This window comes from Erpetoichthys calabaricus, chromosome 1, assembly GCF_900747795.2.
Source record: "Erpetoichthys calabaricus chromosome 1, fErpCal1.3, whole genome shotgun sequence".
Taxonomy (NCBI): domain Eukaryota; kingdom Metazoa; phylum Chordata; class Cladistia; order Polypteriformes; family Polypteridae; genus Erpetoichthys; species Erpetoichthys calabaricus.
Window position 1 is genome coordinate 247,374,655 of NC_041394.2, and position 14,525 is coordinate 247,389,179.

The 14,525-nt window shown below is 35.8% G+C and overlaps 1 protein-coding gene across 3 annotated transcripts in view; it reads right to left on the reverse strand.

Annotated features, from left to right (window-relative positions):
• Positions 1-14,525, reverse strand: part of usp6nl (USP6 N-terminal like) — a 308,470-nt gene that overhangs the window by 52,168 nt on the left and 241,777 nt on the right. For all 3 annotated transcript variants that reach the window (XM_028813853.2, XM_051935830.1, XM_028813845.2), the window contains 2 exons: positions 8,901-9,008; positions 8,501-8,610 (listed from right to left, as the gene is read on the reverse strand). In XM_028813853.2, the coding sequence (XP_028669686.1) occupies positions 8,501-8,610; positions 8,901-9,008 (218 nt within the window). The remainder of the gene's footprint in view (positions 1-8,500; positions 8,611-8,900; positions 9,009-14,525) is intronic.

The following is a 14,525-nucleotide window of genomic DNA, read 5'->3' on the forward strand; positions in this document are numbered from 1 at the left end:
TGCCCTGACAGTCCTCATATTTTTCACCTCAGCATAATAGTTTTATCTTGTTTTAGCTCCTGGGCTCTAATTGAAATATTTGGAGGGTTGGTGGGAATGAGGGGTTAAGCACTCTGTGGGTTACACTTTTATTTTCTTTCTTAAATGGATTATTTTAGTGTTATGCTCTGTATACATTTTTGACTAAATAAGAATTTTATCACAATAAAAAAAAAAACTTTGCACTACCTGTACTCCTATATTGCCATTAAACTCTCAATGAAAACTCTTCTGGATCCTCATATTCTACAGCTAGGCTGCTGTCTTCTAGCGTGGCGTCATTAATTAATGTACATGACACAAAGTTTGAAGCTAAATGGAATGAAAATCTCGAATGAAGAGGTCAATGAATTTAATCCAGATTTTCAAAATCGTCAAAGGCATTGACAAAGATGATCCAACAGAATTTTTCCATCCATCCATCCATCCATTTTCCAACCCGCTGAATCCAAACTATTTTAGTGGGATGAATAGTTTGTAAGAGGTTTGTTGGTTGTTAAGTTATGCTATGCTACACAGAGATGATGTGAGAAAAATCAATTAAGGTTTAAAAATTCAATCTGAATGTTCTAACAGAGATTTCTTGTACAGAAATACAATTGTATTAGCATCGAAATCCACACCTAAATGTGGATGTCAATTTCATGTTAAGGACCAGATTCCACATGTTGCTTTTGTATTTACACAGCTGGAAAAAAATCAACTGTGTTAGATATGCTGAAATATTGGAATTGGGTCAGTAGGACTATCCAGGGCTGATTCACCTCTTGCACCCATTGCTGCTAGCACAGGCACTATTTCCCCACACTCCTGAACTAGATGTATGTCTGAATATACTGTAGGTGGTTGGATGAAAACTGTCAGTGCACAGAGCACATGAAATATAAGATAGGTAGCTCACTAATTATAATTGTTAAACAAGAAGTCAGTCAGACTGAGGCAGAAAGACAGAAGCACAGACACATCTATGCTGTAATAATCCGATTATACTTTCACTACATCATAATGATGGCTTTGGCAGGTGACTTTAGGACAGATGGCTCATTACTATCCTTGTCATCTGCTTGTGCCATGTAACATCTTGCAGTCCACTGTGGTTTGGAAAAGCAAGTACATTCCTGCAGGCTCATCCATAAGCTGCACTGCTCAGTGCCATTCTTTGTTCTTATGTCAATTAACACTACAGGGAAGTGATTTATGTAACAAAACTAAAATATGGCAAAAATTATTTGAGAAAAATGGATATAAAATCTACAGTCACTCTGTGTAAGTCTCTAACTCTGCCTCTAACCAAACCCAGACCATTTCACTTCCTCCTTCATGTTTGACAGTGGGTGTCACACACTGAGAAACCAACTCGACGGCGTACAAGCACACTGCGTGATGAACTGAAGATTTCAAATTTTGATTCATCATTCCATAAGACTTTCTTCCAGTCTGCCGTAGTCCACAGCCAATATTTCATGGCCCTATATTGTCCTTTAAGGAATAACTTTCTTACTGCCATCAGCCCCGTCAAACTTGTAGCACTTAGTCTCCTTTTTGCTGTAGAATCTGAGACTTGCTATTTTCAACCACTGCTAAGCTCTGCTTGAAACTGTTGTGCTGTGCAGTGCCTATCACACAAGCTGGAGACGCTCAGCAACTTGTGTTCTGATTGGGTTGTGACTTTGGGTCTACCAGATCTCTTCCTATAAGAGTGTCTTCCAGTTTCCAATTTTCTTAGGATTGTGTAGGACACCATACTCACTGACAGTTTGATTTTTTTTTTTGGCAATTTCTCTAAATGAAAGGCCCACACATTTAATTTGTTAATTGCTGGCTTCTTGCCATTATCACTAGAACTTTCAACATGTAAGGTGTAGATGGAGTAGTAACACAGTCGGTTCCAAACTTTGCTTTAAGGCAAAAGCAACAGAAGTTGGGATACCTGTGCAAATTGGTTGCTTCAACTTTCAAGGCTTAATTAACTTTAATTGCTGCAACCTATTACTTATTTCCTAAAGAAGGCCCATTTATATTATTCTGAAATTTCATTTTTTCAGTTTTTGATAACCTAAAGTTTAAATTTAAATCTCTGGCAGTTTACTGCTTACCCTTTCACCATTTTAAGCCATTCATTGCATTTTAACTGATTAAATTTGAAGAAAAACTGAGGTGTTCTAAAACTTTTGACCAGTACAGTGTATGTATGTGCATTTTTGACCAGTACAGTGTATGTATGTGTATGTGTATGTGTATATATATATATATATATATATATATATACAGTGGAACCTCGGGCCACGAATGTCTCAGACCACGTACAAATCGGGTTACGACCAAAAAGTTCACACAACTTTTGCATCTGTTCACGACCACACACTCGAGTGACGAACGAGCCAGTTTCCCTTCCGGTTCGTACGTGCCGATGATTTCTGCACGTGTTCAGTCTCTCCCTCTGCATTCCCTGTGCAGCGAACAAGAGAGAGAGAGAGTGCGAGTGAGTGAGCGAGAGAGAGCGAGCGTGAGAGAGAGAGAGAGAGAGAGAGAGAGAGGACTGGCTGCGTAAGGTCGAGAAGGCAGTTAAAGAATGCACTGGGCTTGTTTTTAAAGTGACTGATTCGAGCATTGTTTTAACCTCGTTGTATTTAATGAAGACTTTTTTCTATTGGATTTTAACCTTCACTTCACTTCTGTTTACAGCGATTGGTTCATAGCGTGCATTTTTGCAATGTTACTTTTCTTGGTTGTTTATAAAATTACGGATTTTTCAAATGTTCATGTTTTTCCCTGTGCTTAAAACTCATTAAAAAAAGTGTTTACAGCGAGCGCTTCGTAAGGCTATAGCGTGAATTCTTGCAATGTTACTTATCTCTGTTCAAGGTTTTCTCAGTGTTATTCAATGTTTTTACATTTAGTTTACTATTACGCTGTGCATTCTATGGTATTATTAACTATATTTGTGCTTAAAAATCTTTAAAAAAAATATATATTTACATACAGTTCATACAGTCTGGAATGGATTAATTGTATTTACATGCAATGCTATGGGGAAATTACTTTGGGTCACAACCAAATCGGGTTACAACCAGAGTTTTGGAACGAATTACGGTCGTGACCCGAGGTTCCACTGTAAATATATATATTGTCATACACGTGCTAAAGGGCTTGAGTGAAGGCAGTTCTAAGGCATGCCGGGATGTGGCAGAGTGCACTGACTCTTTTTCTCCCTTTTCTGTACACCATCCACGGGAGATTCCACCTGGCTCTCTTGACGTCACTTCCGGGACCGAGCCAATGAAAGGAGACCTTATCGGCTCCTGCCCCTGTGATGTCACCTCCGAGCTCGAACCAATGGTTGAAGAACATGGGCCCGATCCTTATGACCTCACTTCCTGTCTTCCCCTTTAAAAGCCTGCCCCTTTTCCCTATTCCCTCAGCCTTGTTTTGGACTCGGTTGTATGCACATCACTGCTGTATATTTTATTAAAGCAACTTTGCAGCCAGGATACCAAATTATACGGGTGGCTGCCCCAAACCTTTATGTGATTATGTCTCGTTTTTGTGACTATATATATATATATATATATATATATATATATATATATATATATATATATATATATTGTAGCAGTAGAGGCTGTTATCGACCTCTTCAACCCTCAGGTACCACGCCAAACACCAGGTAAAAGTCCAAGACTTTTTATTTTTATAATAATACAGTGCACAAAGCACCCTCCACTCCACACTACTCATATAATCAATAAACACTCTACAAATACCAATCCTCCTCTCCCAGACACTTCGCCACCCTTCCTCCCAGCTCAGCTCAGTGTCTGGGCTTTCCCAGAGTCCTTTTATACCCCCTGACCCTTAGGTGTTCCTGTCCAACAATCCACAAGTCCTTATTACTTCCGGGTCAGGGTAAAAGTCCTTTTCTTCAACCTGGAAGTACATCATTTCTCCTGTTCATGTGACCAGGATGTACTTCCAGGTTATAGGGCACATAACAGTCTGACAGCCCCCTTACAGCAACTCCCGGTGGTCCCCATGGTATCCAGCAGGGCTGCGCATACAAACTACAAGGTCCATGAGGCCCTGCTGGAATTCGGGGAACCTCCATGCTGTTGGGAGAGCTCCACCTGGCGGCCTGGAGGGGTGGGCCAGAATATTTAGCAGGCCATCTGTCACAATATATATATTTACAGTCAGTACACAGTATATATATAGTCAAGGTTTCAGGGTTGCATAGCTGTTTTTGTTGCTGTCACAGCTCCAAACTTCTTTTAATTGTCAGTCTGCTTGTTGCCTAGGTAAAGATTGTTTGTTTTTCTTCTTTCCCACACAGGTTTTCTCATAGTGTAGCAGCTTTCTCCCCCATTGGCGGAGAGGTGGCTCTGAGGCTAAGTATCTGCTCTGGTATCTGGAAGTTTGCTGGTTCAAATCCCAGTACTGCCAGAAAGGATCCTACTCCATTGGGCCCTTGAGCAAGGCCCTTAACTAGAAAATGTGCACCAAGGGTGACCCTGTGCTGTGTTCTCCAAAGGTCATGTGAAATGACAATTTCCCCTTGTAAATTAACAAAGTATATCAAATAAAATTCAAATAATGTGTTTGTTAGACACATTTCTGACTCTGATTTGGCTTGGGTACAAGTGTGTGTAGGTTTGTCAAGAAATCTACTATGTGTGATGTGCTGGTGTCCTATGTAGTGTTTGTTCCTGATTTGTACCCGCTACTGCTAACAGGATATGTGATTCTTAAAATGGAAGAAAATAAAAAACACTACACAAACACAAACAAATTGTCAAATATAAGGTAAACAATAAAGTAAACAGTAGCATAGTGCAGGACAACATTTGCTCAGCAGATATAATTAGTTTTATTATTATTTTATAGGTTGATTTCTAGCTTTGAACAGGCCCCATATGTTTTGAGTGTGGATATATATGTAAATGTGGCTTGTTATGGACTGGCACCCCTTCCATGATTGGTTTATACTTTTGGTCCAGTGCTAGCAAAAAAGGTGGATTAGAACTTAATGGAATATTATTATCATTATCATCATTGTTATTGAATATCTGGGTGACACCTTTATCCAATGTGACTTACAAGGTCTGAATGCATTACAGTTGGAACAAATGTAGATTAAATGTTTGCTCTCAGGGTCATACAGTAAGTAAAAAATGAGAACTGAACTGAAAACCTTCCAGGGTTAAAGTCTACTGCCTTAACCAATACATGCTGCCTGCCCCTGGTTATAATGCTACTGAATCACAGTTCCAGGGACTGGGATTTCATTCCTGGCAAGTATTCTGCCTTTGTGAATTCTGTGCATTTCCACATGTTTGCATGAGGTTTCTGCAGGTACTACATTTTCCTCTCAGATCCTAAAAAGATGCTTATTAGGCTGCCTGATAACTAATACTTTGCCCTTTTAGATTGGTATATCATCTGGGATAGGCTACAGCCCTCTATGACCCTGTAATAGAATAAGCAGATTCTGGAAGAGGTTAGGAGGAGGAGTAGGGCAACTTACCTCTTGTTGTATTATTTGGAGCTTTAAAAAAAAATGAAGGTGTTAACAGAAAAAGTTGTACTATGCTCTTTTATCTCTCCTTTTTTCTTTCTGTAGACCTTTACACTACATCCCTTCAGTCACGAAAGGTAAATTTGTACAAAAGTGTACACTGTTTATGTGGCACATGACAAACTCTAGGGAAACACATCTCTTATTTTTCAACTTTTCCCTTCAAGGGAAACCAAAAAAAAATCTTTCTCCATCTTTATTGTGATTCTAATTAAAGAACAAGTTGACGCAGACATAGGCATGCTGTAAAGACATGTAAGCAGTCTATGGATCTTACAAGATTGCAATCTCAAAGCTGTCACTTTACCTACAGATTTAAAGATTGACTGCACTTGGATCCAACGCACTTTAATCATCTTTGACTCCTGGTGACATTTCATTTAATTCTTGGAACTACACAGCCCTCCCTAGCACTAGCTGGAATAGAAGATGTTCTAAATTGGCAAACAAGAAAAAATATATTATTAAATAAATGTAGTAAAAAGAATAACGTAACATGGGTCCAGCAAACAAAAAACAGAAGAAAAAAAATTTGACACAAACAGGCACGATAAATGGGATAGCATTTGATTAGAATACTCATGGACTGTAGTGCACAGTAAAGAGAAGGAGAAAAAGAAAAAGTCTGATGCTGCTGTAGAACCCTTTCATGACAAAGGAGGAAATGTGCATTGGAGTCGGTGAGTTCTTAACGGCTTTAACTGAATATCCTGTGCAACACCTCTCCTTACAAAACCATTTTATATCTTTTACTGAGAAAAATAGAAGCTAACACAGAAAAAATAAGAATCCATAGCGCCTCTTGCAATACTGTTTTACATGTCACTTAATCAAAAGATGTAAGAATACCTTAATAAGAGACATTACTCATACATTGAGCAAAAAAGGCTGAGCTTCAATGGCCAACTGAATCCATACTTTCAACCCTTTGGCTTCCCCAAGGTACAACTAAGATGACAGGATTTATTCTTTTTTTTTTAACCTTGAATAACCTGTAGTTGAAGAGATCTGAACAACATTACCCCATTCTCCAAGTATTTTCAGAGGCTATTTCAATAGCTCTTGTGGTATCATTTCAAATGTGAATTTTGCTTTTTTAATAGCATGGCTAAGGCCAGCATGCCATCCTCATTATGAAGGATTATTGCACTCAGGAATTTCATACTTTACATTGTGCTACCTCTAACACCATGCTGCTATCTATTCTATACAGAATAGCCAACAAAAGAATACATCAGAAAGCATTTCCTCCATTTGAGACCTTTGTTGTTGTAAATTACTTATTTTGAATTACTGCAGATTTTAATTTTTAACCCAACTGTTTAGCAACAATATCTCTGAGCATTTTAAAACTGATCGGGGATGGTTCAGTCCGGGAGAGCCGCAATCGTTTAAGGTTTTTCTTGTTACCAGACAGCAATGGATAATTTACATCTGTAAAAGAGCTCCACGTCTAATGAGATACCCTTTTACCCTGTTTTTATTTCTGCATTCAAATTACCTGCTAGTGCATGTTTTGCTTTTTAATACAGAATAATAAAGACCTTTCTACAGCACTTTCAATCACACAGTTCTATTAAATCTTTCAATTCTGAGGCTGGTTATGTGTTCTGTTTCTAAAAAGAAGTTAGGTGTGGATTGAAATGCTGATACTGTTTTTAACAGCAAGTAGACAATCATCTACTAAAATGACAGAAAAATAATAAGTTATATAGAGAAAAATGATGGAAAACAATAAAGAGCAAGCTATATATTTAATACAAGAGCTTAGTTATGTTGTGATGTATTTTTCAATGTAAAATCTGAGGAAAAAAATAAAAACTTAAAAAGTAATTTATTACAAAGGAGGGAATCCATTACAAATGATAATACTTGATAAATCAAACTACTGTAGTCACAGTGGCTATACATAAACAAATCTGTCCGTCCTTGAAAGCACAGTCACTAGATAAACAGATGCTGGGATGCCCAAATAGACCTGATCACACCACACAGCTAAAGTTATGGCAAGCCAAATTAACATTTAGAAATATCTCAAAATGCATTTTAAGATATCTGGAAATTAATATTAGATATCTCAAATTGAATTACAGATATCTGAAAATGCATCTATTTCAATATATCTGAAATTCATTTTATGATATTGCAAATTGATTTCATGATATCTTGAAATGACATGCTGTAGATTTTGACATACCTGAAATGCATTTCACGACATCCGCAGGCATTTTCTTCTTGTGCATTTCAAGATATCTTGAACTCACTTCTCTTAAATTTACTTATTATTTCAATGGGACTTCCTGACTGTTTTAAGATATCTGCAAATATATTTGAGATATCTTGAAATTCACAGGAAGTTATTTTGAGATATCTGAAAATGTATTTGAGATAAAGACATTAAGACAACCCAGTAGGTAGACCGCCGTGCTAATGTATTGTTTGTTTACTTTTTTGAGTCTACGACAAAAATCATTGTTGTCTTTCAGCACTTCACACACAATTAACCAGTACCTATGGACAATTCCAGCATAGGAAATATGAGCAGACTTTGCTGTTACTTGGCATTAGTGCAAACGTAACCTTTGATACACTGTGGTGTTGACTTCACTGATAAGTCTATCACAGTGTTCACGGTGTAAAATATATGATATAAAATAGTTTCACAGATTTCATACAGTTTATATATTTAAAATCTTAACTCATAACACTATATAACATAACATATAAACTAAATTTGATATAGCCATCCTAAATATATCAAAAATAATTAAGAGATAATTAATTAACACCATAACCCTGTACTCATGGCACCCCATTTTATCTTGAAACACAAGTATATTGTAATGGCTTTCATACTGTAAATTAAAAACATCAGACCAGATAACTTACTTTACATCGTATCTGTCTTTAAACATGATGTGGTCCCTGTATGTACGATTAACATCTAGATCAATCTGTCTGACATCTGGAGATGTTGCTCTAGCCCTCTGCTTCAGTTTCTTAAAAATAAATCCAGAAAAAAATTTAATATACAGTGAATTTCGTATCTAACAATTTAAAAACAAACTTTTCAACATTTATATTTATCAATGAATCAGTTATAGATGCAATATACATTGTAATCCACTATAAATCTGACCAAAAACAGAAAAACTGTTTACCATTTTTACACCATAATGATCTTAAAGGCATCTTTATAGATGTGAAGTAGTAAACAAATTGTAAACTTTAAAATATATACACTATATTAAAATTTAGCTACTATACACAAGTTTCCCTGGATACACACCTCATAAAAGTCCTTTTTTTCTGCTTTTATTTTGGGTATATCAAGGAGCAAACACCAGACCTCTCCTCTGAGCTGAAGTGGAATTCCCTTGTAGATTCGTCTAGCAAGCTGGGAAAGTACAAAAAAGGAATTTTAAGATCTATTAATGGTGTTTTATTAGTTTGTTAAAGTGGCAATCCATGCAACATATCCACCAATGATGTTAATTAATCAATGACCCATATGTTGAGTAAACACACTAAATATCATCTGCATTTAAAGAAATGTTAATTTTTCTGCTCATTTTTTGAGACAAACATTTAAATTTATACTGTTAAATGAGATGTTTATAGCAGGTCAAATGTAAAGCAAATATAGAAAATATTTAATAGAAAATTTTAAAAAATTGTTTCAAACAAACAAGCAAATTTTATTGATAAAGCACAATTTAGAAATAACATTATGTTAGCCAAAGTACTGTGCATATCAAAAGGTAAAAGGCAAAGAAAAGGTCAACAAAGCTACAAACCTTATGATCATTAACATTGACACACTAAAACTAAAAAGCAAAAGCATAAGCCTCCTTACGCTTAACCAGTATCAAGGCACATCTAAGTAACAGCTCACACGATTACAGTAACAGAAAAATCTTAAAAAACAAAAAATGGAAATTTAAAAGGAATCCTAAAACAGACTGGGAGTCGGGGAAGTGAAGCTAAAACCAGAGTGATGTGACTTCTTTTCTTTGTGCCAGTCAATAACCTTGCTGTAGCCCTGTGGATCAGTTGCAGGTGTAAAAAGAGGACTGACTATTACCCATACACAAAGAATTGCAATAAATAAATGCTTGAATCACTTTCTTATAAATCAGTAAATGACAACATTGGTTTCACCCTACAGATTATTTTAAGCTTGAAAAACCTACCCTTGACAAATGAGTTTACTAATTTTTCAAATTTGAGGTCCAAAACAAAAATCACCCCCAGATCTGCAACCTGCGGTTTGATTTCTGTTGGCAAGTTCTCTAGGCATTTAGAGAGTCTTGCAATACTTTCACACATAATAAAGCCAATATGTCACAGTTAAACTTAATATCTGATTTCAACACTTTTAAAATGCTGCTTGTGCTACCAGATGCACACTTGGTGCAAAAGCAGCAACCAACTCTCCCCTGAAATGGCTCTTCTCCAGTGGATTTTTATCACATAGATCATCTCTACAATGACTTTACATCACGTGGATGCAGGATTATTATTTATTTTATTATTTAAATGTTAGTACAATAAATACAACTAGTAATACATTATAATATAGGCAAGACAGTGGGTATGGGGCAATATACTGTATTTCCCCTTGGGATTAATAAAGTATCTATCTATCTATAATAAAAATTAATCAAACTTTTTTGGTACAGAAAGATTTTTGTGAGCATTATTATAGTAAAATTCATTCATCCATTTTTAGCTCGGTTCTAACTCCTTTAACCAGTTTTTTAATTTGATTAGAATTTTTTAACAGTTTTCTTTTAACTTGGTTAACATTTCTTAACTCTCTTAACTCCATTCTAACTCATTTATTCAGTGCCTACTATGGCAACAGTGGATAAATTACAAAAAAAAAAAACCTGAATGAACCCTCAAATCATGAAAGAGCACATCTATGCACAGCAGACACACCACTTACACTGGGAAGTTTAGAATCTTCAATTAAGCTAGACTGTACATGCTTGGGATGTGGAAGGCAAATCAGGGGGCCAGAAAACAATCCTACAAACACACAGGGAAAACGGTCAAACTCCAAACAGGAATTGTCTAGGCTAAGTTAGATTTGAGAAAACATTTTTCTGGCTCTCCGAAATAAAGATAAACATATCGCATTGCGAATGGAGTTCAAAAGAGCTCCACTTTGGATTAGATTTTTGACATTCATTGAGGGGTGGGCAGAGTGTTCTAGAGTAGTGTATTATTCTAAGTACCAAGAATGACAGTGACCATCACCACTGTGAAAAGGGAGCATTCCATTCCATTAACATACACACCCTACCTGGCAGCACCTTGTCATCAGTATATGTCAGGCTGCTTGGGACTGTTTTACTCTCATGGATTAAATGTTTAGAATATGAATGGTTATCTGACAAAGTAAATGCATTAAATGAAAAATGGACTGTCACGCAATAACACCATGAGGCCAATGTCCCCAGAGGTGCAACAGTTTTAATGTTCTTTAAGACACATTACATTCTCATTTACATTTTAATTATTAGTTCAGCACTAATATCTGTTTTTTGGGTGAAACATAATTTAATCGTTTTATACATGATTGCTGAAGCACTTTTTAATGCATGGCAGCCTGCACTAAATTTATACAATGTCTAAATACATTTATTGCAACAATAAATCTAGAACAGAGCACACTACATGCAAAAATCTAAAATAAATAGAAGATTAACATTGCTACTAGATCATATAAATATGCATTATACTAAAAGTCCTATTAACCTCAATTTTAATACTGTGCAATCAGATAATCTCTTATGAAGTATATTTAACCAAGCATAATACAGATGCTAAACCAAGAAAATTATTACTGAATATAACTAATAGCAGCAGTTAACAGATCTAAAAAGTCCTGTAATATTTCAAAGTTGCCAATATTATTTAAATATTCATATGCTTTCCAATTTTCTAATTGCCTCTTTAAATTTCAGTAATAGCTTCTTTAATTTTATCTGTTTTTTGGGGCAGTGCTTTCAAATTGTGCTATGCCTGTTAGCATTTTAATGTAATAAAATTCTTATTTTAAGTACCATAGACATAATTACCTAATTTGCATTCTAACCAAAGTGGTGCTGAAGCAAATGTGATAAATGACATAAAAATATATAGTTCCTTGTAAAGTCTATTTTATTTTGAACAGCATACACTGAAGGAAATATGCTAATAACATCCCATGATTATTGTTTAACAGGTGTCAAACTCCGGTCCTGGAGGGCCGCAGTGGCTGCAGGTTTTCATTCTAACCATCTTCTTCATTAGTGACCAGTTTTTTGCTGCTAATTAACTTCTTTTGCCTTAATTTTAATTAACTTGACTCAGCCCCTTTGTTGTTTCTTTTCCTTAATTAGCAGCAAAACAATAATGAGACACAAAATGAGCTGCCCACATGACCAGCTATCCACAATATCTGAAAATAAAGAAAGGTGAAGGTCTCAGTAAGACCGATCTCTCAGATCACCAAAACATTTTGACAGTGTTCTTAGAAAAAACAGAAAATCAACAATTTTGGAAATGTCTGCTGTGGCAGAATGAGAGCAACAACAATCCATTGAATTAAGTAACTAGTTTAATTAACAGCAAGAATCAGCTTCTCATTAAGAAACTGGTTAGAGTGAAATTGGTTGGAGTTTGAAGACCCAATTTAGCTGGTCATCTGTTGGCTCGTTTCACATCTCATTTCTGTTTGGCTGTCATTTAATGAAGAAAAGAATCAATTCAGAGGACTGAATCCTTAAAAACAGGGCTATTAAAATGAAGGGCAAATGAGTTAATTAGCAGTGAAAACTGGGCACTGATTAGGAAAAGGGTTAGAATGAAAACCTGCAGCCACTGCAGCCCTCCAGGCCCAAGGTTCCACACCCCTGGTTTAGACAGTAATGTTTTTAAAGACTGGGGTGGGAAACAGAACTACCTAAGTGTGCAGCAGTAAAAGTGCATGCTGCCTTCTACTGTGACCTCAGTTCTTGAATTCAACAAGAAATAAGAGAAAAATTATATGTAACATGTGCCGCCTACTGATTTATTCTTGATCAACCAGCCTTTCCAGATGTAAAGATAATTAAAATCAATGAACTGTAGAAATTGGGCTGCATTGTAGCACAGTGGTTTGTGCTGCTGCCTCACAGATCCCTCATCATGGGTTCAATCATGCATCTGGTGCATTACATATGATTGTTACAGCTATTGATTCACTGTCAATAGTAGTAGTAGTACCAACTGTGTGTGCATCCATAATTATGTTTTGATGGGCTACAGTATTATGATGGTGATGTATGCAATGTTCTAAAATCTTGATTATTTTTTCACAAAGAAGAATGTATATTTTAAACAAATAAGTCAACTTTTTATATTTCCTAATTCGTTGTTACATATTTCTCCTTGACACTATTCTTCAGTTTGACAAACCAATGCATCCCTAATAATAAATAGTGTGTTGTTTAGGAACTATAGCCAAGGGTCCCTGGAGTGAAAAATTAGCAGGAACTTAGTGTGAGGAAAAAAGGGTAAAGTGAGGGCCAGGGAGACAGAGACACATCTGTCTTGTTCTAAGTAGACACCACCATCATAAACTAAAACTGAACTTTTGAATCTTTTCTGCTGTGAAGTTCAACACAAACATCTGTATTTCATGCCCAGTTTTTGTATTGTACGTAATAAGTGACATTTATCAATATAAAATTTTTTGTGTGACCCACATGTACAATGTAAATTCCTGACACTGTGCATACAATTCCAACAATGACAACAGCAAAATTGAAAAGTTGGCTTTCAGAAAATGTAATGAACCAGAACATAGCTGGACATTTCAGACTATATAGCATGGGTGCCCAGCTATTGTAGAAGTATTTCAGAATTGGTTTCATACAAATATGCCTTTTATTTTCCTGTGAAAACAGCATGTATAGAAAGCAAAAAAGATTACACCAAAGATTATTTTCTTCAAAAAGGAACATCTGCAATAGCCATTGGTTGTTAATTTTTGTATACTATATGCCTCTTCTTATTATTTGTGTTCTCTAGCTGACTGACTTAAACTGGCAAATTAAAGAATAAGGATAACCATCTTGTGATGAGCTATGGGCATACAAAACCACAGATTGATGCATTAGGTTGTAAATATTTTCATTTTACTCAGTTGTGTTCTTGAAAACACCACCACAATATTCCCTAAATTACATAGTTGGTTTTAAATGAATGCATGAATAATTCTGCTGTGGTATGTGTTTGGTTAGCCATGCAGAATCATCTGCTTAAATGGAAGAAAAAAAGGACATAGGCCTTGGTGCATATGCCATGTTTTCTATCAATGTTAACAAGAATATTGTGGTGTAAATTTAGCACCTAAGTAACAACTCCATTTCAGACTGTTTGTTGGGGACTTTCACGGTACCTCTTTTCATGTTGCTGAAGCTGCATCACAAACAATTTTGATGAATGGTAACATTATTTATGATTGATTAAAGGTGCATTATTAAAACAATACTACTGTCACAAAGCCCTTTCACATGAGCACACTAACACTTCTTAAACCTGTGATATAACTCAGTGGGTAGCAGTAAAAAACAATGTGAGAGGGTGTGGAAGTGATCAAATAACAGTGTACAAATGGAGTATTTACATTTATAGTGAAATCTGTTAAGTCTTTGGTGGGGCTCCACATTAAGTTATTATTAAATTAACAATGCTAGTAAACCCACCTTCTTGAAATGGCATTTATATAATCATCTGTAGGTCATCTGTAGAAGCGAACTGAAAGGAGTGTGGTCGAAATTTAACATCTTATTAAAGAAAGAAACATCCTCTAACAAGACAATTCAGTAATCAGGCAGGAGAAAAGCTGTTCATTGTATCTTTTAATGACTCTTCAGCA